A 27,184-nucleotide genomic window follows, 5' to 3' on the forward strand; every position below is an offset into this window, starting at 1 on the left:
ACCTCCCACTAAACACGAGAGCCTCCTCCTCACTTCTTGAATTCTACAAAAAGCTGAAGCCCTGGCCTTTCTGGTAGACCCACTAGACTCTAAGTTTGGGTAGACTCACACTTGCTCAGCATACCATCACGGGTGATAGTGTTATGCAGATTTGTTGAGTGCACTATCACTACCTTCTACTCATTCTCATTCACTTTGTCATTCACACTGACTCACTCGGTCTTGCTTATTTTCACTCAGTAACATTCACTCACTCTCATCACTCTTGCTTGCACTTACACACATCATCACATGCACATCCACTCATTTATACTATTTCATTCACCTACAGTTCCTTGCCCTTATTCATTCAAGCTTATTCAGTCTCACTTGCTTCCACTCACTGTTAGTCACTCTTTCTCCATTAGTCTCACCTATTCCCAGACTGTGAGTCAGTCATTCTCACTCATACATATGCTCAAAAACAGACCCACTTATACACACAACATTTCAGAGTTTTTTTTATTATTTCATACCTCCAGTCACTTTTGGTGGTCCTTTTCAGATGCTCACTCTGGGCAGATCCATGTCTCTACACAGCGTCTTCCTGCCTTGAACATAGAAGCAGTAAACTGAAAGCTGGAGTATATATAATGATGCCTAGGCTCCAGCTGTCAGTATCTTCTTTTTCACATCACCCTCTCCCATCCGGTCTTAGAATTGGGGGCAGGAGAGGTATTGTACACCCCACGTTGTAATGAGATGGGCGAGGATAAACTGGACAGACTGAATGAGGGGTAGCTGTGAGACTTCGCCAGGACTGGTCCAGGCTCCCCTGTGTGATTTAATACCTCAGTGTGATATACTGCCCCAGGCTACACCCAGGATGGTGTTTTTTATTATACCATTACTTAATAATAGGTTTTACTCATTACCCGTTAAATAAAAAACGGCAGCTGTGACACCCATAACGATGAGCAACCACTACTGCATACATTTGGCATGATAGCTGATAAAGGGATATAATCTGAGCAAGCGATCTCATACAGTGTTTAAACATTATTGAAGAATAGGAGAACAGTGTAAGACCCAGCACCAATTGGGTTTCATAGTCGAGGAGAATTATTCCATTTTGATTTATTGACTGAGAGGACCGCTTGGCACCATGCAAGCCTTGACCTGTTTATCTCTGTTTAGTTTTCCAATTTGTGATGGTAGTTCTTCGGGTCTGCTGTCTCATAGGCTGCAGAGTCAAGGGTGGACAGAATATCTCTGATATCTGCAGTAGTAGTTTTTGTACCCCTACCAGGCCTGAAGCCTGATAGTCTTTTAAAATGCTATTGGATTCAATGAACTCGTGCAACCCTGTTAGAAAATAGGAGAAATTTAGAACCTGCAATAAAGGATATGTAGTTTAGTTATATCACCAAAGACATGTACGTATTTTATGACTTGACAGCAGAGACCATGCCTCTACCACTCCACAGAAAGAGGGTATAGTGGTGTATTGGGGCCATTTCAATCAAATATATCTCTTGTACACGCACCCTTGACTAACTGGTTAATGCCGTTTGATGTCTCACCAGGATCCCACATGGATGGTTGCATCCTGCCTCTCTGGGAGTTATGTTGTTTGTTTTCTGATCCCAGTAGCCCATTCACTCAACGAGATGGACACAGTATGCAGACATCAGAAGAGTATTTGAAGCCATTAGTTTACCTTAAGTCATGTTGAGTTGGGGTTTTCCTATGCCATGTTAGGGCATTTTAGTGTCTTGTGGGTCTCCTGGTGTTATATCATTATCCAATGATTTGTCAAGGACTCACCCCACTGCGTCGAAGCGGTGGCAAAGTTACAGTGGACTCCGGTGGTCAGTGCACATGAGAGCTCTTGGTGTTATCGTTCTCTGGGTGCCATGCTAGCAGGTGGGTGCACCACACTCTAACGGGCACCCATCTCTCATTCCCCCGGATGTTCGTCCTCCCCCAGTGTTTGCCTATCAGATCCCCAGTAGGTCTCTCTCACTGCAGTCTGCCACTGTCAGTGCGCACAGGTGTTTCTCGGTCTAGTCTCCACACTCTGTTAGGGTATTACTCTGTCCCACCTACCATGCACATCGGGGGATCACTCTATGCCGCCTGTCCTTCCTCCTCATATGCCAGCTGAAGTGTGTTCCATGAGCGACATTATCTTGTTGCCGCAAGGTGCTCCCGACAAACAAGCCTGTTGTCTGGCCCTGTGGGAGCCAACAATATATGAGGCACTACTCCTTGTGCCATGGAGCGTCCTACACTTGACTCTGGCACCGATTACCGTGCCCAGCTTCTGCAATCAAAAAATTAGGATTCCAGCAAGGCAGGAGCTCAGTTCTTTGCTATCCACTCCATGCGTGCCTAGGTAAGTCCCTCTTCAAAAAACAAGGTTGTAAGAATTTTGGTTATTAGTTGATGGAGGGGGTGAGAGCACCACTCAAATAATAAACACAGCACTGGTCAGAATGACCCACAAAAGTCTCTAAACATGTGCTTAACACTCTGGTAGCTTGGCACTTAGCAGTTAGGCTTAACTTAGTAGCAATATGTAAAGCATGTATGCAGCACTCAAACAGCGATAATGTTAAAACAACACTAGAAAAATGCTGAACCAATTTATAGAAATGGAGTACATTTTAATAAATAAAAATACACAGAAAACCAATTAGTAGAACCACAGTTATGAATTTTAAAAAGTTCATACTTAAATAGCACCAAACATGCACAAAGAGTTATTTGCAACTTTCTGGTCTCCGTTAAGCCTATGTCACTGGAACAAGCTGTACCTGGCTGATGAGCCCATAACTCGGGCAAAGCCGGTCCGCGGTTGCTTTTTTCTGGTTCAGGGAGGACCTGGCTTGGCAGTTGGGGCTGGACTGTTCCGATTGGAGCAAGGACAAGACTAATTTACATTAGGCTTGGTCCAAACTGAGGTGACATGGGGTGCAAAATAGTGATGGATTGGGAGGCAGCCCGAGTAATTACTAGTGGCTGAGATTAATTCCAGCCTTCTATCTATCACTTTTTTGTATACTTTAGCCTTCTAAAAGTGGCATTTTCAGAATAGTAATTTTAAATACAACTTTACCATTACAGTGGATTTTTGAATTACAATTAAAATGAGTGGAGGAAGTATTTCTGTATTTGCTCCAAAATTAAGTTATCGCTTGTCAGGTAACACAGTGTTAGTTTATGGGAGGAGCTAGGCAGTAGTTTTTCTCTGTTAGGAAATGTAAAATCTAAGTACACATGTTCTACTTTTTAAATACCATGCACCGGTCCCTGCTCTATTAGCCTCTAGGGCCTATCATAGGGGTGAGTTATAAGTATTAAAAATGACATTTTAGGTGTGGCAACATGTTTATTTTGCCATTTGGAAATGGCAGTTTGAAGCTGCATTCAGAGGCTGCAAAGGCAAGCCTTAAGACATGCCTTACAGGGCTACTGGTGTGGGTGGTACAATGAGTGCCAGGACCAGACTAGCCATAGCGGGCAGCGGGCATTTATCCAGTGTGCCTGGTAGGATGGGGACGGTTTTGGAGCAGTGGGCTCTGCATGTGCTATTGTGGGCCGGTATCGGCTCCCTGTAACAAAAGCAGCAGCAGTGTTTCCCACCCCCTCTTCCCTGGGCCAGTCTGGTTTAATTGCCAGGGTTGGTTTGCGTTCTCAGTCGGGCCGTGATGAGTGCTAAAGCCCAATAGTAGTAGTAGCTTATACTATGGACTTATAAATGAATTAAATAATCCATTCAGGTGTATAACCATTTACCATGTTTAGAAGGGAGAGCACACTCACCTTGCTACTTGCTAGCAGGGGTAAAGTGCTCAGAGGCCTAAAAGCCAACAAAAACTGGTTTATCAATGGAAGGCAAAAGTCTGGGTGACCCTTCAGAAATGTGCAGTTGTTGAGGCTATGAGTCTGGTGGATATCTGGCGAACATACAACCCAGATGGACAACAATTTACATTCCACACAGGGGCCCATAATGGTATGTCTAGAATTAACTATATTTTTACTGTAGCGGATCAGTTAGCACGATTAAAAGAGCTATGCCACTTGGCGAGGAGCATATCTGACCACTCCCCCCCTCCCCTTCCCCCGTGGGCATATTGCCCATCGGGAGGACAACAGAACATAAAGTTGCCAAGGGTCAATCCATGGTATCTCAAACTACCTCAATTAAAGAACGGGTTGGTGAGTGAGATAGACTACTATTTCTGTGAAAACGAAGAGTCGGTGGACTCTGCATCGATTCTCTGGGAAGCATTCAAGATAGTAGTTAGGGGGCATGCCTGATCGCTGGGATTAAGAAAGAAAAGCATGCATTAGTGGAGAAACTAGAGAATGAAATTGTGCAACTGGAGGGGGAACTGCCTGGCGAGGACACTGGGAGAGTCAAACATGCGCTGATTGTCAAACTGAAAGAATATAAAGACCTTGTCGGGGAAGGCGGGTAGACCAAAGAAAGAGCAACATTCCACAAAATGTATGAAGCAGGAGACAAGACGGGGAAATTACTTGCTTGGCTCGCGTATTAGTGACCAAACAACGGAAAATGCTAATTTTTAAGAGCGTATCTATTCCCCAAATGGTACCTCCGATGGGAAAGCATCCGCGGAACTGTCAGTGGACATGCCCCTGCCCTCTCTCAGCACAGAAGATCTGGAATTTCTAGAGTCTGATATAACTGATGATGAAATAACCCAGGCCATCTGTACATTTTGACCACAGAAAGCAAAGGGGCCTAAGATGGGAGCGACTAAACTGGCCTCCTATCTTAAAAACATGTACATCGAAAGCCGGTCGCTGGGTAAACTTCCACTAGACCAACGAATAGTCACTATTGTTGTTCTACACACTGTCAAAGAAGGCAAACCAAGAGACTGTTGCTCATCTTATCGCCCCATGTCATTACTAAATGCTGAAGTGAACATTCTGGCAAAACCGTTGGCCACGCGGCTAGTACAGATAATTCCAAAATGAGTGCACCCAGACCAATCAGGCTTCATGCCTGGAAGAAACACTGTTTTGAACCTTTGCAGATTACATGGAGTGCTGGCGTGTGTGGATACCCTCAGGAAAGATGCGATCGTCGTGTCCTTGGATGCCAAAATGGATTTTGACAACGTTAAATGACATTACCTGTTTGCAGTATTGGAAAAGATGGGATTTGGGCCAAATTGTATGGCTTGCTTACAACTCCTTTATAGCTGTCCACTAGGACAGGTTGTAGTAAATGAACAGATTTCCTCAACCTCCCCACTTGGAAGGGGGACGAGACATGGCTGCCCCTTATTACCCTTAATTTTTGCACTGGTTTCGAACCCCTGCCCACCTAGATCCGTGGTGATCCATTGATAAGAGGTCTGGGCTGGACGGAGGAATGGGAGGATCGGATTTCCCTCTGTGATGAGGATGTGCTTTTATATCTGGCGTCACCTAGGGCCTCATTGAATAGAGTCATGAATGTACTGACTCATTTTAGGAAATATTCAGTACTCAGTGGTATGCCCCCACCCCCTTGCCTGGGTATTGCGATGCAAAAGTGACCACCTAGGGTTCGTTACTTAGGTATATATGTCCCCACTGACCCCGCCCAATTCAATGACAGAAATATCCCACCCTCATTGCAAATACTAGAAGGGGATGTGTGTCATTGGAGGTCCCTTCCACTTTCTCTGGTGGGCCGTGCAGCACTGTTTATGATGATGGCCTTCCCCAGATTCCTATATATATTGCAAAATACACCATACCTGGTCCTCGCGCTCTACTTCAAAGCCATAGAGAGCGAACAGAGAGTGCTCCTGTGGGATGGCAGACCCCCTTGAGTCACGACACAGAGATTGGTACAGGGATGGTACGATAGGGCTATTGGACTCTCTGACATGCAGAAATATTACTGGGCATAACATCTTAAGATGATTAATCAATGTCTGCACAGACCCCATGACAAACCGGCATTTAAGATTGACAAATATGTCCTGCTGTGTGGCAGATACGAAACAGCACTCTACGCCACACCAAAATGGCTTCAGCTAATAGGCCCGACCAAACCCACACTGCAAATCTGCCATGCAGCAAACGTCTTGGTTGGGATAACAAAATTACACTAGCCACCCCACTAGGGGACACGGGGCAACTGGGAACCCTGAGGTACTCCAAGGGATTCGATAGATGGGACCTAATAGGTATCTCCAGGGTGGGCGACTTGTGGGACCTTCAGGGAGTGATCCCCTTTGATATACTTTAAAGAGAATATGACCTTGCAGACTCTGCAACTGGTTAGGTACATGCAAATCAAACATGCTCTTCAGACAGCTGTCCCTGGATGGGTGGTACTCCCTGAGCCCTCACGCTTGAGGACAGAATTCTTACTGAATACATGGATCGTAGGGCGATCTCTCTTACCTACAAAAAGTTAATTAGCAACTCTCCAGATCCCCCTATTCAACTTAGAGAGTGCGTAACACAAGACGTTGAGGAATTAGATGACGAAGAATGGCAGGAAGCAATATCTTCACCCAGAGAGGTGGCCATTCTTGCAAGGCTCACACTGATACAACTTAAGATACTGCACCAAATGTACCATTCAGGCTACACACTTGCTAAGTTTAACACCGGGTAGAGCCGACATGTAGTAGACTATGTGGACAGGAAGGCACTTTATACGACACCATCTGGAAGTGTCCGCACATTATGAAATATTGGGGCCTGGCAACACACTGCATGGGAGAAACATTAGCGAACAGGCTAGAACAAGAACCAAAGCAATGCCTTTTAAATATATGGGGAACTACAGACCTGAATAACCGAGAAAGGATCTGGGTCACCTTGGGAATGACGATAGCTAAACGTAACATTATGAAACTGTGTGGGACCCTAGTGGTGCCAACACTTCAAGCTGTGGAACAGGACATGGACTGGTGTGTTGGAACTGAAAAAACAATCTATGAAAGTAGGAGCTGCCCGAAGAAGCGGATACAGATCTGGGGCAAATGGAACTCCTCCAGGGGTAATATATACACACTACCTCTAAATACCTCTTAAGCTTCTGTCGCCATTTGAAAGGTCAAGAGATGACAATAAGAGGATTAAAACCAAACCACTGATTATGATCGTCTATTTCTCGATTCCCGCCTGTTATGTCTTACCTTTCTGAATGTATTGCGAAAGCTGTTGATGTACCCTGCCTATATTACTAATAAAAAGAATAAAAATTGAATTCTGTATGCAGATTCCTACACCAATCTGGTTTCTGCTCCCAATTTTGTTGGTCTTCCGACCACTTCCAAAAACAAATTTGAGTGTGCTGGGGAATGATATTCCCACCCAAAATCTACAGGTTTCAAACCATTCCAGACTTAAAAAACAGATGTCTATCACAGACCGATACGAAGTGTGGCTCTGGTGTCTGGGCTCGGACCATGACTTGAAGGTGTGCAATAAATGTGTCTTCATGTACTGGAAGTCAAACCGGGACTGGGAGGAGAAGCTGTACATTGTCAAAGAATTAGTCATGGTCTTTGCATAAGTCTTGCTACCAGTTGCGGATATAGACTTGGTCTTGCTCCCAAGGCCGTTCCAGGAATGGTCAGCATCCCTTCTCCAAGTCCTCAAAGTCAAAATCAAAATCCAACCACAAACATAAACAAGCATTGGCATAGCCAGTAGGTCTCGCCTTCGGAACCTTATGTGTTTAGCCATGCAACAGTTAATGTTGTTGCAGTAAGGATATTGTGCTGCCCACTGACACAGTACTGACACCCAAGCAAGCAGAAAGCCCACTGACACACTACTGACACTCAAGAAAGCAGGTGCCCGCAGACACACTGACACCCAAGCATGCAGAGAGCCCGGGAACACACTGCTGACACCCAAACAAGCAGGGAGCCCACGGACACACTACTGACACCCAAGTAAGCAGGGAGCCCACAAGCAGGGAGCCCATGGAGACACTGCTGACACCCAAGCCAACAGGGAGCCCATGGAGACACTGCTGACACCCAAGCAAGCATAGAGCCCACGGACACGCTACTGACACTCAAGAAAGCAGGTGCCCGCAGACACACTGACACCCAAGCAAGCAGGGAACCCGGGAACACACTGCTGACACCCAAACAAGCAGGGAGCCCACGGACACACTACTGACACCCAAGTAAGCAGGGAGCCCATGGAGACACTGCTGACACCCAAGCCAACAGGGAGCCCATGGAGACACGGCGGACACCCAAGCAAGCAGAGAGCCCACGGACATGCTACTGTAACCCAAGCAAGCAGGGTGCCCGCGGATACACTGCTGACACCTGAGCAAACAGAGAGCCCACGGATACCCTGATGACATGCAAGCACGCAGGGAGCCCAGGGATACTCTGCTGACACCGAAGAAAGCAGAGAGCCACAGACACACTGCTGACACCCAAAAAAGCAGGGAGACCACTGACACACTGCTGACACTCAAGCAAGCAGGAAGCCCACGGACACACTGCTGACACCCAAGCAAGCAGAGAACCCACGGACACACTATAGACACCCAAGCTAGCAGAGAACCCACGGACACACTATAGACACCCAAGCTAGCAGAGAACCCACTGCCACATTGCTGATAGCCAAGCACACAGGGGGCCCAACAAGCTGCTGACGCCGAAGTACACATGAGACCAACATGCTGCTGACACCCAAACAAGCAGGGAGCCCATTACTCTGCTATATCAAAGCAGATCAAACACAGGTCTGTGCAGGAAATGCTTGTGTGTTGGAGACAAAATGTTAAAATGGGTACAGTGCAGAGAGCTGTGGGACACGCCTCTTGACGAGAGCTTAAGCGAGTATACTACAGAAAGGTGGGGTGTGGGTTGCTAGGGTGGATACCAGGGCCCTGCAACCGACAGAGGACCTAGATGAGGATAGAAGAGGTAGAAAAACGATGACATCTGAGCATGGAGTGTCTTACACTGAAGCCCATATTCTTCGATAACGCAAGTATTGCATATTTAATGAGCCACGCTCATAAAAGGTAAAGGAACTCGCAGAGAATAGTAGTTGCTCCCAGGAATGGAATACTTTAAAGCACCTGCAGTTTTATAGAAAATAAAGCATCTAACAAATAGAGTGGGCTCTATATAATACAGTACCTCAAACCTGTGCCTGGGATTACGATTACTAAGATCCTGGTGGCACGGAGATGCTAGTGAGCTCAGCGAAGCCCACCCTCCATGTAGGGGTCCTGAGCGGCCATCTCCATTGAAACAGAAAAGCACAGGGGGCAGCGGGAAAAAGAGTTCTGACCCTCCCTGTGAGACACAAAGCACGCCGAGACCATGGGGGAAATTCACACCTTCGGACTATTCTTAAAGCACCCAAGTACCAGAGGAGCGGGTCTGGAGCGGGGCTAGGGCTCCAACAGGCTGCAGGGGCAGATGGGAGCGGAGAGCAAGGGAAGCTAGGGTATGAGGGGGACACATGGCACTAACTTCTAGGGGGGGGGCTGCACTGCGCAAGAACAGGTAACGTAAGGGCACACGCAGACTGGGCAGCTAAGACAGGCCATGAACAACTGGGATAGGTGCATACATGAACAGCTAAAGTGGAACCACACATTGCAAGAGCAGCAACATTAAAAACCACTACGGTGGTAGGAAGCACACAGAGCACAAGTAACAAGAGCGGAAGCCCACTTATCATGATTTATGAACATTTATGAAAGATAGGACAGGAACGCACAGAGCAGTTGACGTGGGAGCGCTTGTGGTGTTGTCGCGTAAGCACACAGATGCAGCAGTGATGGAGTGTCTAAGGGAGAAATAGTGAGTGGGTTGAGGCAAACTGAGGGAAAAGTTAAGAGAGCCTGGCAGGGAGTCTAACGAGCATGCAGGATTGAGCAGCGACAAATACGTGGGGCAAAGAAGTGCACCAGAGTTAACGAAGTGGGACAGAGATCCTAAACCACACAGAATGGAGTAGAGTGAGGGCAAAATCTGGCAAGGGTGACGAGTGAGCAAGTAGCATGGATCAGACACAGCTGAGTGGGACAGAGGTCTGTGAGAATGGGCCCGGTAGAAACACATGATGCCGATAAATGAGCAGGGTAGTTAGACAAAATACGTGCAGGGCAACAAGTGAATGGGGGAGGGGCGACGTGTAGAGGGGATCAGGGTGATAAAAGAAAGGAAGGAACGTAACCGAAGAAAGACCAACGAAAGAGAAGTGCATAGGCGAGTCGCTAGATTTGATAGGTCATCAGAAAGCTAACCTCGAGTAGTTGCGGGATCCCTGTTTGATGTATGGAAGAGTGATTTTGTTCCCTAGAGGCGGTTATTGGGGGCACGCACTGCATAAAAATTATGTCTGAGAGCCCTCGGTTTGGTGCCTAAAGAAAGGCGAGATGGGCAGGGAAGATGTGCTCCGTCAGGCTCTGTGCGCTTGCAGCACTACTTAGTGGCACAGCTCGGTTTGACAGGTAAACCCCACCGCTCAGAAACTTTGCACACATGTCCCCGGTAGGACAGTCCCGTGAGACAGGCAGAGAGAGCCTGTCAGAAAGTGGACAGGGACAAATGTTTTCAGATCTGCTACCCCTGAAGCTCATCAGCACTAAACGAGTGAAGTGAGAGGTGCAGGCGGCTCTTATGCTTTGAGAGCCCTGTGCACTTTTGAGTGGAATCTCACGAAGAAGCAAGCACTAGGTGTGACCGTGAGCGTGGTGTAACACCGGTGAGTGCTCCTTGAAGCAGTGCTTGAGCTGTGGATATGAGGAACCGGCTCCTATGTGTCCTGCTTGGGGACCAAGTCTGAGGCATGAAAGGAGCCGAGGCTATCCCTGGCATTGACCTGCAAGGGCACTTAAGTGTATCCTGTCAGCCACGCACGAAAAAACCCAACATACGAAGAATAAACCTCGATGGCGCTCGAACTCTGAAACAGAGGGAGAGTCTTGCATTTAGGAAACATAACATTATACTTAACTTACCCAACTTTGAGGCAGTACTATGAATCCTAAAACGAAGTGGTGACGCGTGGAACTCTGAAAAGAGCACGGCATATGTGAGCAGAATACAATATATGTTTTCACGTTGTCACACAAGAAGTGCACAGCGGCATCTATATTGGAGACATTACAAAAAGCATTGGCCGCGTGGCCATGAAAGCGACGCCGCTGCGAACGTGAAAGCGATCGCTCTAAGAAGCAGCAGCTGGTTGCGTGTGTGCGTGCGCGCACAGTCTGCTGTTTTTCGAAGCACACACTCGTGCTTGTGACATGCTCCTGCGCACTCCCGCAAGGTGAATGCCACCACAAGTATGTGCTTCGAAAAACAGCTGAACGATGGCTAAAGGTCTCCTAAGCAGCGCATGCGCTCTGCGTAGGTGAGACCTAAAAACTAAGCAAGACTCGACCCTGTCCTGCCACTCTGAACCTAAAAAGAAGGAATTCGAGCATCATGATCTGAGTCATTTACTTTCAAGGTCCCTGGTTATGGAAACAATTTCACAGATGATCCTAGTGTGCTCCAAGCTTCCTGTACCATCGGCAACCCCACAGCAAAATGAAGGCTTTAAGGAGGCCATGCTATAGACTTTTTATATGCAAATTCTTTCTTCGGGCAACAAGGAACTGCAGTAGCCGCCAGTTCGGTTTTTGCTGGTGGATCTGTCCTCTGTGCACTCAAACTTTTTGGGGCCTGCTTTGGACCCTGTACTAACACCGGTACAAACTTCCATTCTGGCTATAAGGCCTGTGCTGTTCCCTTCCAAATAGACACTAGTACTAATGCTACTGGCACTGAAAGAGAGCTGTCTGGCATGCGAAAACTTAGGCTTGATATTGAGCTTGGTCTCTAGTATGATGTATCTACCAGGGGATACACACAAGCAAAGATCCATTATCTCTTTGGCTCAGATTCCGTGCAGGCATACTCCAAGATGTAGATGATGATGATGGTGGTGATATAAATCACATTCTTCCCCTTCACTACACAGATGATGCTTTCTACATTTATTTCCAAGAGGCCTGTGGAATTAATTCCTCTCCTGCGGCATGTTTGACTCCCCACTGGAGCTACCAGCAGAAGAAGAAAGTGCATCCTTTGAAGTGGCGGGCAGGCAGGGAGCTGAGGCTCTGCAATTACAGTCTAGGGCAAAACGAATGTCCTGACAGAAATTTTGCGGCCTGCACCAGTCATGTTAAAGCCCTTGCTCCCTTTTAACAATTTGCTCACTGATACCTTGATGGCCACTTGGTCAAAGCCCTCTTCTTGCCCACTGGTAAATAGGCAGGCGGCCAAGCGTCACAGCATTAGAATTTTGGCAAGAGCTTGTTTTCATCCACCAGTCTGGCATGGGTCTGGCCGGCAATGCCTGGGCCAATAGGGGCATCTGTTCTCTCACTCCTCTTCCCCTTCGGCAACAGCCACCGAACCAATTTAGTATGCCATTATTTCATCCCAAGATGGCGATCGTTCACGCCCGTCAGATGGTCCTTAAAAACCATTTGACTTGGCTGTGCCTTACCTTTACTTTTTGCCCGGCCATATATTCACCCAGCATCAGTGAATTTCAGAAGAACATCTGCCCATTCTGCTGGAAGAGGTGCAACTGTTACACTCCGAGGGTGCAATTGAGAGGCTACCAAACTTGCAAAGAGGGCAGGGTTGTCACACATACTATTTCCTTGTCCCGAAGAAGGACTTGGGCTGAGACCTATTTTGGATCTTCAGTCTCTGCCCTCCTCACGCTGACATCCTACTGTCCAACAGACATTACTTACAGTTCATGGTTTACCAGGAGTATCTTCAGTTTGCCATGCTCACCTCACTAGTACCCCATGGCTGCTGACAAAAGTGATGAGATCAGGGATACCAGTTTACCCCTGCTTCGAATACTGGCTTTTGAAGGTGGTCTCAACACTGTTAGCCGTAGAGCACTTTCAGATGCTGGTGAAGCTCCTGATGTCATTGGGGTTCACTAACAATGAGCTGAAGTTGCATCCTACTTCTTCGCAGTGCAGCCAGGACATTCAGGTTAAGATCCCTATATGTTAGCTCGGCCCTTAATCCTGGTGAGAGCAGCTCTGAGGCTTCTTTGCCTCTTACCCTCCTGCATCCTCCTAGTCAGCTATACAGAAGACCACATTAGGACTCTGAAATATAATCTGAAGGACAGCATCAAGGGAATCTGATCAAAGTCAACCAGACCTCAAAGGAGGTGATTCATGATCTGCAGTTGTGGCTGGTCTAGCACAATTGGTCCAGGAGTACCCGCTCTCTTCCCCACCCTACGATTATGGTGGTAATGAATGCATCCTTGTGGAGCTGGAGAGGCCATATGGGAGAGGTGGAGATCATTGCCAAAGCAGACGAACATGTAAGAACATGAGTGGTGTCTACATCCCGAGTAGCACAGGGTATCTTCCAACAGTGGGGGGAATCCTGATTAGATCTTTATGCGATTGTTGAGCACGCGCAATGCCAAAGGTTTTTTACTTTGGAATTTCCACGGGAATTTCCACAAGAACATTTGTTAATAATGCCACAGTGACACTTTAACTTGACCTTGACGTTTCTCATGTGCATGCCCTTTGAGCTGATGCGTAGTTGCTCTCTGCTTCTGACTTTGAAAACTGTCTTTCTCATTGCAATTACTTCAGCTTGTCGTGTGGCTGTATTCCAGGCAGGCACATTTAATGCAACTTCCATACACCACCTTTTCCCCAGACAAGTTAGTGCTAAGGACATAGGTGGCATTCTTGCCAAATGTTGTTACTCCCTTACACTCTCTGGGCAATCTGTCATTAACTTAGTATTTTCGTTACTCCTCACCCCCTGAAAGAGGAGGAGAAGCTCAATCGACTGGACCCCAAAAGGGATTTGAGCTTCTACATTGATCATACCAAGGAGCACCATGTACATGAACGTTTTGTGGGGTTCTCCAGGACAAATAAAGAGAAGGTTGTGCAGAAGCGGACCCTATCGAGGGGGATAGTCATTTGCATCAAGGTCTGCTAGGCACTGACCAAGTAGCAACCAACGGAAGAGTCAAGAGCCCATACCACCTTGTTGGCTCTGAGAATGTGGGTCTGTGACATCTGCCAGGCCTCTACGTGTCCATAAGTGTATACTTTCATGAAACAATACTGTCTTAGGAGCGAGGAAGTGCATTTTGCTCTCTTTGTTCTGCGGAATTTTTCAATTTGAGTCCACTCCACTGACCCTCTTCCTGTGGAAATACTGGTATCTATTTGAACAGGAGGAATCTGCAATTAGAAATATCCATCAGAAGAACACGTTCTTACCTTCGATAATGCTTTTTTGGTGGATACTCTATCCAACCACAGATTGTTCTCTGTCCTCAGCTTCCACATTCTCTAAAGTGGCCTCTTTTTAACTTCTAAAATGTTCCCTGATACCAACACGTGCTCATTCCCCACATCATACGGAGTGGAAATGGAAAAACAAGGCTCTGAATATTTGCGTGCAAGGGTGGTGCTTAAATGTAGCTCTGGTCCGTCACTTCTGAGCAGTACATCACCAATGTGGATCCTCACTGTCACCTAGCACCGCGCAAGGGCACTACTAAGAAAGATGTCTGGATACAGTGTGGGGCCTGAGGGGTTATTTTTAGGTGAGGAATCTGTGGGTAGATAGAGTATTCACCAGAAAGAGCATTACCAAACATAAGTACCTTGTTCATTAGTTCTTTAAATGACAGGTTTTGCTTTTGTTTATAGTAACATGATGGTGACTGGAACTGGTTTCCGGCTCTTTAGAATGTTTCAACTAAGTAAAGTTATAGTAGTGGCTACATTTGTGGATCTTTGACTATTAAAAAAGGAGTATGCCCTGTTGAGCATTTAGTAGTTTACCTTAATTGAAAGTTGTCATTTTTGTGTTTTTTTTAATCTTGTTTGTTTTTTCTCTGGCTGAAACTGTGCATGTATGAATGTATTTCCCTTCATTTCTTACAGCAAGAAAGAAAAATGGTGCAGAAACAGCAGCCACCTTAGAGAAGATGTTACCAACACAATGTCATGTTCTAGGAATAGCCACTCCAGGAGTCGTTGGTAAAGATAATGTTCATTACATAGTTACTTCATGTAGCTACTGTATTTGTGCTTGGTACAAGTCTTTATATTACATTTATTTTTTATCAGTAATAATCATGTTTTAAAGTACTGTTATAAATGTGGTGTCCAGTACCTGGTAATAAGCTTTATTGTACACTGCACAACATAGCTCTTCAAACTGATTTCTTCCTGTCATTTATGCTGTACCCATTTTTTTTAGCATATTTTGTTATTGAACATAGTGTTAAAGCAGAGCAGGCACAATTATTACAAGAATAGTGTATGAGTAAAACAAATGCACACAATTCAGTTCAGCCCCCAGCGACGCCCCAACTGATGTTAATGGTGATCGGAGCCCACTTGACCAACATTTTCAACCCTTGAGGGCAGCATTATGGGAAGGGCACAAGGACTTCTCCTATAGACCTTTTGCTGCTCTAAATATTTTCCCATTTCTTGGGACAGCCTCTAAGCTATCACACACCAATCCATGTCCCCCTTCCATTCTCTGAGGCTTGGTGGCGACTCTACCCCCGTAGACTGGCAATATTGGGTTTGGCGATCATCATGCCTAGGGTGATCCATAGTTGCCCCATATGACTAAGGTCTGTGACATCCCAAATATTAAGGAGACACCAATTGGTGGAGGTTGTTATTTCGTCACCCCACACTCTACTCAGACATGCCACAACCGATTTCGAGTATACCTGGATTATGGAACACTCCAAAGTAATCCGGAAGAAGGATCCTTCCTGCCCGCACCACCTGCAACAAGCTGGATCAGACACTCAGCCCATTTTAACCAAGGCAATTCGGTAAAAGTACGTCCTATGGAGTATTTTTAGCTGGACCAGTCTAAACCACGCTCAAATTGCTATGTCCCGAGGGAAGGTAAAGTCCTGTGGCCAGTTTTCGTCAGTTAGGTCTCCCAAATCCTCCTCTCAGCATGCGCGAAGTGACAGGAGCGTATCCAGGGATTTATTGATCAGTTTTCTATAAGTGAGGAAAATTGCTTTATTTGTCATGTGATCATCCAACTATCTGTCCTCCAGTGGCGATGACTCTCGCTGGACCTCTCCCTGGGCGATCACTGCCCAAAGTTAATGTCGAACTTGGAGATAGCGAAAAGTCTCCGTAGCCGCTAGCTCTTACTCTCTCCTTAGTTCCGATAATCGCACTGCAGTCCTGTTGAACCAGAGATCTCCCACACTAGAGATACCTATCAAGTTCCAATTATCAAAACTCGGTCTTTTCCCTAGCCTGCCCAATCACTCTGTGTCCCATAGAGGTGTGGTTTGGGTGATTTCGTACTCCTGATGCCTTAAGCCATATCTGGACCATAAGAGCCATTGGTCCTGTGAGTGTCAGGCGCCTGGGATTAGTATATAATGCTTGCAGATACCCCCCCTGGGCACAATATATGATGGTCCATATAATACCCTGGATCATCCACAGGTTGGTGCACCCATTGGCTGACAATGGCTAGATGCGCCGCCCAAGAAAACATTTTATATTTTGTAAAGCTATTCTTCTATCATGTCTGTCACTTGTTAGTTTAGATAAGGCAAACAGATGGAACAATGGGTGCCCTTACATGCACGGCATATATTGTGGGCCAATTGATGGCATACCCAGAGTACTTACTGAGGTTGGTAAATAAATCTAAAATTCTGCGAGTGGAAGACTTTGGCTCTGCAATATATAATAGGACATCATCATCATAGAGAGATATCCTATCCTTCCACTCCTCCTTCCAACATAATCTGCAAATCAACGGGTCTGTTCGTACCCAAGTCGCTAATGGCTCTAGGATCAAAGCAAATATAAGTAGTGAGAGAGGGCATTCCTATCTAGTACTGCGACAGAGGAAGAACTCCCGGGAGGTTCATCCATTCACCACCACCTGTGCCAAGGGCTCGGAGTAAAGGAGTCGCTGCCAGGACAGGAGCATGGTACCGAAGCCCAGTCGCTCCAATACGGCAAAATGATATGGCCATTCAATCATTTCGAAGGCCATACTGGCGTCAAGTGACATGACCATCGCATTTAGCCGAATCTTGTCAGGTAGACCCTGTACACCATGGAGTAGTCTTAAATTAAGAACAGTATTTCTGCCGGGCATAAAGCCGATCGGTCCCGGTGTACCAGTTTAGTAATTTTCTGCAATAGTTCGGATACCAAGAGTTTGGCTAGAATCTTGGCCTCAGCGTTGAGAAGAGAGATGGGGCCTATAAGAAGTACAGCTCTCCACCGGCTTACCCTGTTTACTGATTACCATTTAAGAGCCCAATCTTTGGGCCCCCTTAGTTCCGCTCTCATGTACATTGCTAGCAAGTGAGGTGCTATGGTGGGGGTAATGAGTTTATAAAGCTCAATAGGGAGACCATTGGGTCCCATTATCTTACCAGATTTGATATTACTGGTTGTCAGCTCGATCTCCTCCACAATGAGATTGATTTTCTAGGAGAGTTCTGTTCTCTAAGGAGAGTCCGGAGGTGCAAGTCAGCTAAGAGTTCATGGGAGTCTGCCTTGGTAGTTGTACATACAAGAAAATAAAACTGAGTATAATGGGCCGCAAATGCTTCAGCAATATCTTGTGGACCTCGTAGGTGTTTTCCAGCAACAGAATAGATACCGGTAACCCATCATTTAGCCCTTTCACGTCTATCCAAGTAAGCTAGCAATTTCCGAGCTTTAACTCCAATTTCTTATTCTCAATGCTGAGTTGCCCAGTGTCTAGCTCTGGCCGCCTCAGTCACTAGATTTGGAGCTTAAGATTCAAATTATGTCTGATTCTCCAGTCGTCATTCCCACCCAAATCGGCCTCAAGTTTTAAAATGTCCTGTTCAATTTGTTCTACAGCAGCCCTCTTCTCTTTTTGTAATGCCCAATTGTCCGGGAGAGTGCCTGCCCTTTAATAACTGTTTGATGGGCTTCCCGGAATATTTGAGGAGACTCCACTGATGTTATGTTATATATGAAGTAGTGCTCTGTGGCTTCAACCAACCCCTCCCGTACATCCAAGAATTTAAGGTTCCAGGAATTCAAAGTGAGGGTCCTTAAAAGCTGCATCCTGCTCCGACTATACATTGCGCATACCGGGAAATGATCAGAAATTCCCCTACCTAGATGGAGTACATCGTGGAAGCAGAGGGTGCGGCAGGCCAGTATGAGAATAAAGTCAATACGGAAAAAGGCTGTTGTGAGACCCGGAGTGAAAAGTGTAGAACTGTGGGGTACGGTTTGTGTTCGCCAGACGTCTGCTATTCCAATGGCAGAAAGGTAGTCTGCCAAGTGGGAATGGGAAGGTCATGGGGGACCTACGAATGTGAATGTCGCAGAGCTGCATATTGAAGTCTGCCCCCATGAGATGTTCTCCCTCAGGCAATCCAAGCAGAAACCTCCCCAACGCCGGGAACGTGGTGCTGTGTATAGTTGGGGGAACATACACAGATATAATATTGACTATTGTACCTTCCCACGTCCCGGAAAGAGTCGCATATCTACCCAGCTCATCCGACGAAATCTGAGTGATAGTGAGGGAAAGTCGTTTTCTTAGGAGTATGCCCGTGCCCCTGGAACCAGAGGCGAACCCAGCATGTACTGGTATTTTATATCCCCAATGGTCCAAAACCTTGCAGGCACTGCCCATTAAGTGCATTTCTTGTTGCAGAATGACATCTGGGGAGTGGTGCTTAAGATCATCTCCCCAAACAGTTTTAAGTTCCAGGACAAGAGCTCAATTCCAGAAGTAGACATTGTGTTTGTCATCACCCAGGACTATCCTGTATGCCATCCAATATATGACCTGGGGGCGGAACAAAAGGATACCACGGCCATTCTCCATGCAATCTCAACAAGTGTGGAATAGAAAGTGCTGTGCATTGCTATCAAGTAAATAAAGAAAACAGTGTTAACAACCCAACTCTCCAGCTCCCCCTTTCCGCCTCTCAAGTTTAGGACCTCCCTCACCTCCTTCCTGTTAAATGGCCTTAAAACTACCCTTCTCCCCAACTCAGCAGAGCGTCTGTAGCCCCCACCCAACATTAAATGCTGAGGAGAGACTGGATCACCCTAGGCACCACCCGCTGCTTCAGTTACGAAAACTAAGCATTACCAGTAGTCCTCTGAGTAGGAAAAATGTCAATATTCGTGGACAATAAGCCCAATCCGTCCCCCTCTCAGTTCTTACCCTTATTACAGGAGGGTTGGTTCATCAACCAAGTAATGCAGTCCGCTATGGAGCCCTAGTGCTGAACCCATTGTTGATTTCCTCTTCCTATTCTTCGTAACTTCTCCATGCTTAACATTGCCTAAGAGGAATTCATTTCTTTCCCTAAATTAATAATTAGTTTTTGCTAAGGAAACGCTTGATATCTCTGCCTTTAAGTTAATTATGTTTTGTTATTATGAAGTTAGTTATTTTTTCTAATGACAAACATGAAGCTCTTAAGGATGGTGCGCTTATACGGGAGTGAGGGAAGCTTGAAAATAAGGTTACTATTCTCTGTGTTTCTTATGCTGTTCAAAGCACTGAATGTTGATGTAGGATCTGGAAAGGAATTGGTAATGGTCATTCGCCCTCCAGATAGTTGCCAACTGACCTCCCTCACACTTCATAGTAACCATGCATTTTTGCTTCTTCCATACAAAATTCTCGATCCCTAGATATTTTATGCACAGATTTTACCATGCACGCACTGGTGTTTATTCGGGGAACCACGATTGAGCAGTAGAAAGCAAATATGGTGGAGTGCCTGTTAATCATAAAGAACTGAATACATCCCATCCATCTTCAACGGATTCCACAAAAAAAGAAATAATGTTGGTAGCCTCATCTCTATCAAATCCCTTGGACATGTGGTCTAAAACATTAGGGAGTCCCAGTTCCCAAGGTAAAAAAAAGTTTGTGGATAGACATAGATCTTATGCTTGATCCTTGGACTCATCAAATTTCTGTCAACCAGTTACTTGCTGGTTTTGGGTTCTGTTAAATGCTGCAATCAATTGTTGCCTAAATATGGGCGGGGGGGGTCAGTACATATCTTAAGGTATTTCAAAACTGTAGATTGAAATCAATATTTGTAATCCTTATAAATGGCCTGGTACCTTCAAAAGAAAACATGAGTGTCAAAATTGGAAGGAAATCACTTGGCAAGGTCTAATTTACTTTCCACATAACAAACAAATTATACTGCAATTTTGGTCCTCTGGTGTATCCTATGGAGCAGATCTATTTGCTTCCAGGAGAATAGGCATCTTCTTTTCAACCATGCTAAACATAACTTCTGCTTCAAATGCCAGCTGAGTGAGTGCATAACCTTATCCCTCCCACCAGTGCCCTAAACGCCTTTCTGTGCAAAGGCCTTTGTTTTCATGAAATGGAGGACATAAAACAAAAACTACCATTGAAGTATGCTCTTCAGTCCTACCACAGCAATAATGTACCTGTTGTTGTGCTTTTACAGACAAGCTAAGAGAGGTGAGGCACAAGACTGACCACTCAGGGATGGGTACTTAAGGGTGGAAGCAGCACACAAGGAAAAGATCAAACAAACACATGCACTCTCGTGGGATGTTGAATGAAAAACACGTGATTCCATGAATGTGAACGGTGGAAGGATACAAGTCATCCAGTTAAAGGAATGGTGAAGAAGCTTTTCACCATATGTAGGGGCAAACACAAGAAGAGGATAGAAAGCCATAGAATGAGAAGCAATCAAATGAGTGATAGGAAAGTCAATTAGGCCAACCGGTGGTAAGCAGTGGGCTGGACAAAGCCCTCTGTACGTTTTTGGTATGGTCCGCAATGGGACTTTCAGCAACAAACAGATAAAAGCAGTCTATATGCAATACCTTAAAAAAAAAAAGTACCATTAAATACGGGCATACTATTATGTTAGGCTGCTAAATAACTGCAAACATTACTTAGCGTTGGACGTCTTAGTGGATAAAGAGTTGGAAACCCACTGATAAAGCGTGAAGCGTGCTTTGATGAAAGTCTCTCCTTCATGTTCTTCACATATAGCCCAGTTTGTTATTCATGACCATAGCCTTTACTTAGTGTAATCATTTATGAGAAAAAAAATTCAGAATTCTGTAGACTACCAAGATCAGAGTGGACTCATTTGCTGGCTCAATGATTTTCTGACTAGAGTGGGAGGTTTTCTGCCTCAGTCAAACACAGATTTGGCTAGAAGGAATCTTTTCCCTGGGATTTTTACAGTGATTTGGCAATAGAAGAAATGATATGGGGAGGTTCCCTATCTCTTTTTGTGATTAAAATAAAATTTAAAAAATCCTAACCCTTTTCCAGAAGTAAATGTATTGACCTTTTAATTGGCCTAGAGATGAGACTATTTTAGTCTTGCAAATCTTTTTTTCTAAATTGAAAACTGGGTTATGCAATGATTACCTGAGTATGTGTGGTTTCACCTTGGTCTCTGGTAAACCTGTGATAAATCAAACTGAATGGTCTTTTGGTGACCATTAAGCCTTTGTAGTATGATTAACATAGAATGGTTCATTAGCCCAGCAGTTGGTTTACTTACATCCTTACAGTTGAATAGTACACTAAAGGAAAAACAGTGGACCAAAACCTACAGGGGTCCTAAGGTTGGCACATTCTCTTAATGCCGTAAAATTGTAAACTTCTTAATTTGTGTAGATTCATTAATATTAGTTCAGTATTGCAATTTTCTGTAGGAAGTTGAACAGTGCTCTTAACTATGCATCTGTGGGCTGAAATGTAAGCACACTCAAGTCATTCTAATGAGAATGAACAATTGATGTGAGGAGGTTTATTCATCACTTAATTCAGGTGTGTCTGCTTCTATGTTGTTCTGTTGAAACACAAGCCAGTTATAACCAGTATTATGTAAAAATGATATGCAAGTTAATAAAATATTCATATCAACCAACTTTTGCAGTTACTCCAATGGGATCGCGTACCAGTAGACCGCAAGAAGTAGAAGATGGAGAAGCTGGCCTTGCATTACTATTTCCAAAAATGGATGGAGTGAAAATCCAGACCTTCCACTTTTTTAAAGACTCCAAACAGATAGTTTTTGATGAAAATCAGCTTACGGAGGCAGGTATGTTGAGACTGACTGGTCACTTCACAGAGTAATGTAGTGTAATATATATATTAATTGACATGTAAAATCCTGTATGTGCCTGAATGGAAATGGCATTTCCATAAGGTGTGTCTTTAATAGTTTAAAAGGACATTTTTAGATTGTGTGTCTCCTTCACGCTAGAGCTTCTTCCCTTCCCCTTACATCACCACACCTTAGCTGCAGTTCTATTCTGTTGTCTAGTCAGAAACTGCTCAGGTACTTTTTTACTTCTTTTTCAGCTCTGGATCTGCGCTTGGACATGGCTACTTTACAAAAAATGCTTTAAATAGTCCTATTGCATTTTTAATACATTATAAATTAATTTCAGTTTGACGTAATTGAGAGGAAAACTGTAAATGTTGCAAAACCACTGTTAATAGAGTTGGTCAGTGCAGGCATTGTGGGTGTCACCCCATACCTTCAGCTGATACTTCAGGTTGTTTTGCATCCTGGAGTTTTTGTGGCTGCTAAAAAGGCCAGTTGGATGGCTATGATGTTTAAGGTCCTAGATCTCTTGCTTTAACTAAATATTGAGGTTTCTTTACAACAGTGTGGCTCTAAGAGCTTGGTACCTGCGTATAAGTCACTTGAGTGGATTTGACTTCAGCTGTAACCCCTTTAAACTCCACTTCACTTAAATCTATTTTTTGCTCATTTGGAATGTGTAGTACAGGTTTGTCTGTGTCAGTTAGTGCTGGTGGATCACCTCCACTAAATATTCCAAGCAGGCATTGGCAAAGCCAGTAGCTCTGATGTTGACTATATATAGTAAAGAGAGAGGTACCCCTTAAATGGATCAAGGGAAATGAGGTTCAAACACCTAAGAAAGATAGATCCCCTTGATCTGGCTAAACATTATGGTACATTTGTCTACCCATCATAAGATAACAACAACAACAATATATTAAAAAGGAACATTTATTTTATTTAATACACATAGGTAAATTCAATACCAGATTAAAAACACAATAATATACACAATATAATAATAATGGTACACAAACAATGCAATAAAATCAAACTCATACACCATAGATTATGACCCGCATAATCACAAGAGCGGACAGAAATGTGTAAGACATAAAATTTGTGCAATACAATTGGTACACTCAATATCCTATCTTCCCACTTAGTAGTACACAATGCTTGAATCTGTGATTATACAAAGTTGTACAAGAAGAATGCGTCGACGCATTTCGATGGAATGCAGGGATTATACCATCTTTTTCAAGACTACTGTCTCGTTCATCATTTTCTACAATTGTTGACTATGTTAAATTGTTATGTGATATAAATAGTGTATTTTTTAAATAAATAAGCTACTAATTAGCTTCCAAATGTGTATGGTGTATACATTTAGGTCAAATATTTCTGAATAACAATCTGTATTGGCACCCCATGGAATACAGCATGGAGCAATGGGTGTATGTATGTGTGTATATGACACACAAGAAGATTGTAATGAAGCTAGTTGATTCCTGCCCATATGGCTCCCCTGAGCAGTGGGGATGTCCGAGTCTCGCCCCCCCCTTGCTCCTCATCTTGCACTTCCTTGACTTCCTGTCCTTTCCTTTTTCATCTGATGTGACTGTCGCATATTACTATGCACCAAATACGGTGCAAATTACAAAGTGGCAACAGTTTGTGTTTTGTTTGATGTTGATAGCATTATTTAAGGAGGCGGGTTTCTTTTCGGAGGGAGTTTTTGGGAATAAAGAAATTTGGCACATACTACAATGTTATGACAAAATGTTATAAAATTAAACTATGTATGTATTAACAACATCACAACAGAATTATATACCATCACTATGTGTAGTAATCAGCATATGTATATATTTTGATACAGATGTCACTATAGTACCAGTGGGAGCCTCAAAAGTGTAAAATTACTGACTACTGTAATGCTGGAAATATATCTCATTCTCAATAAAATTTGTGTTAAAAAAAAATAAAATGTCCTGGGTTTCAGTAGAGCCTTGGGTCCTTGGGCTTCGGCCCTGCAGGAGGCGGTGGGAGGCCTTAAATATCTAGGTGTCTTCCTGACGGACGTGCCGGGAGTATCATGGTCCCGTAATGTTCTACCCGTGTGGGATAGAATACGTTCAGATATGCAAGTATGGTCTAGGATGCCGCTGAATGTCTAGGGACGCTCGGCCATCTTCAAGATGGTAGCCCTACCCCGTCTCCTATATCAGCTTCAAAATTATCCATACCCGGTACCGCGGCAGTGGTTTAGGCAGGTGGATTCGGCGTTGGGTCGGTTCTTGTGGACTGGGGGGGCGGTGAGGGTGGCGCTTCGCACATGCTTCCTCTCGACATATTGTGGGGGACTGGCAGCCTCGGACGTCCAGTCTTACTATCAAGCGTCACACCTGCTGGTCCTCAACGAATGGTGGTATGGGCATCGCGGCGACCCGACTTACGCCCTGGAGAGATTCCTTATGGACCCGCACACGCTCCATACGATTTTATACTCGACTGCACTCCGCAAAAGGCTCCCGGCAGTCACGCAGACAGTTTTCCGGGTGTGGCGCGATGCGCTCCGACGCATGGGATGGTGGAACAGGTTGACGGGGGAAACCCCGCTGTGGCACAATGGGCGGTTGCCGGCATTGGCTTCCCTGCGGGGCTTTGATGGCTGGGACACTATCGGCATCTCGGCGCTGGGTCACGTTATGAGGGGCTCGGTCCTAAAGTCTTTTCAGGCTCTGCGGGATGAGTACGACATGCCCCAATCCCAATTCTTTCGATACCTGCAGCTTCGACACGCCCTGGCCCCCGCCATAGCGGACCTGACTTCTTTGCCAGAATTCAGCCCCCTTGAGGCTAAATTGTTCATGTGGGAATTGGAAATTAAAAAAAATTCTAGCATCTACCAGACGCTGATCACCCATTGTTCCCCCTCTCTTGACAAACTGCGGCTGATATGGAAAGGAGAGTTGGGGATTTGGGAAGAGGAGGATTGGAGGGAGGCCCTGGAAGCCCCTAGGGGTGCAGCGATTGCGGTGCGCTTGCGCTTCATTCAATTCAAGTACCTTCATAGGGCATACTACACGAGGGAGCGACTGTGGAAGGCGGGACTGATTGCCTCCCCGGACTGTCTGAGGTGTGGAAGTGCAGTGGGCTCCTTTCTTCATACGGTGTGGGAGTGTGCGAGACTGCAGAGATTTTGGACCGGAGTGTGGGAGTGCCTGGAGGAGGTGCTGGGCTGGGAGCTCCCCCGCTCGCCGAAGCTGGGCCTTCTCCATGTCATGGAACAGGTGGGGGGGAATTTGTACAAGCGACATTTGCTCCTCTTGGGCCTCATAGTGGCCAAGCGGGATATAGCCAGGGCCTGGAAGGCTCCTAGAGCCCCACTGCTGGAGGTGTGGAAACGAGGTTTGGACTTTAACATGGGACTAGAACGTCCGATATTTGAGGCAAGGGGGTGTCCTGCAAAACATTTTAAGATCTGGAAGAAATGGGCGGACTACAGAGGCCTTCTGCTGGACCCCCCGGAGCCTCGGGTCACCGACGCAGATCGCGTCCTTACTGACTTTGGGTGATTTGGCTCACATGCTGCGTTTACGATTGCTAGGTTCCTCTAGTTGGACAATGTAGACACCGTGCGGGGTGGAGGGAGGGTTCCGGGTGGGTTAGTGGAGGGTGGGTACTGGGGGATTATTAGCTGACTGTATTTGAATGTGATGTTTTTCTGTGCACACCGACTCTGATTCTTAGGGAGCGGTGGATTAATTCTGATATGCTGTCAACTGCTAAAACCTAATAAAATTTGTTCTGAAAAAAAAATTAAAAAAAATGTATGTGTGTATATGCATGTGTATATGTACACGATGGACAAACATAAGCAGTGCATTGCGGGGGCGTAAGTTATAGTGAACTCGGGTAACTATAACAACTGAATTTCTATGGTCTTGTATGAGTAAAATCTGAGCCTAACTATAACGTCCTTGCAACCTTTGTTTTTTTCAGTGAAAACACCCTCGCACCCACCCACCCACACACACCCACCCCACGCTCCAAAGACTCGGCATTGATCTCATTTAATAGGAGTTTTTTTTTTTAATGCTCCCGGTGGATAGGAGAAAAGACAAGGCCCAGAGGTGTGCTCCCAGAGACACAGCAAGTGAGCTGTCTCAGGGACCTTAGAAGGCTCAGTGAAGTTTAGCTGCCCCAGGGGATGAGGTCCTTGAGGCCTTTTAGAGGTTTGGAGGGGTCCAGACAGCCCTCCCCCATTTTGGCCCCAGGACCTAAAATGGATCGAGGAGGATGTCTGCATAACCCTCCTCGTCTTATGTAGTGGAGCCCCCGGGGTGGGTTTCCCGGGGTTAATAATGCAATGCAGCTGTGGCTGCCATATTTTTGTTCCGACCCTGTGTCCCGTGGGATTCCTGCAAAAATTGTTGAAGAGTTTATTTTTTTTTGGGGACCGGGTGGGTGGAGGCTCATGGGGGCTCGGGGGACAGGGTAGCCCTCCCTTCTATATATTTTTTTATTTAATTCAGGACAGGAGACTAAGTCCCCGAGTCCAGTTTCATATGTTGCTGACAGCCAATCAGAGCGCCTGCTCTCGCAGGAGTCTAACTCCCATGGGACCCAATTGGCCCCAGGAAAATAAAGCTCAATAGGCTAATCAGAATGCTCTATTTTTAAATTGGCGTTCCCGCGACTCAACTGTCTAGAAATACGAATATTTTTGACTCTTAATGATAAAAAAAAACCTACTTAACAGATTTACATCACAAAAAGCAGAACTTGCGTACTAAGATCTAGTTTCCTGCCAAATTTGGTGAAGTTCTTGCTGCAACTCTTCTTAAATAAGTTTATAGAAAATGCTTGAGGATTTTGCTCTGTGACCCCCCTTTTCTCTCGGCCCCTGCTTGACTGACCACCTCAATCGAAATTTTCTATGCACAGACTTGTTAAAATGTAGCTCCTTGTTAGGCAAGTTTTGTGGAGATTTGTCAGACTGTGCCAAAGTAATTAGCAACACAAA

General features: G+C 45.3%; 1 protein-coding gene across 1 annotated transcript in view; it reads left to right on the top strand.

Annotated features, from left to right (window-relative positions):
* The window catches only part of FBXO22 (F-box protein 22), a 242,467-nt gene that overhangs the window by 106,279 nt on the left and 109,004 nt on the right, over positions 1 to 27,184 (top strand). The window contains exons 4-5 of the mRNA XM_078685154.1: positions 14,969 to 15,064; positions 21,997 to 22,161. Coding sequence (XP_078541280.1) covers positions 14,969 to 15,064; positions 21,997 to 22,161 — 261 coding nt within the window. The remainder of the gene's footprint in view (positions 1 to 14,968; positions 15,065 to 21,996; positions 22,162 to 27,184) is intronic.

The sequence above is a fragment of the Lissotriton helveticus genome, chromosome 3_2 (genome assembly GCF_964261635.1).
Source record: "Lissotriton helveticus chromosome 3_2, aLisHel1.1, whole genome shotgun sequence".
NCBI lineage: Eukaryota > Metazoa > Chordata > Amphibia > Caudata > Salamandridae > Lissotriton > Lissotriton helveticus.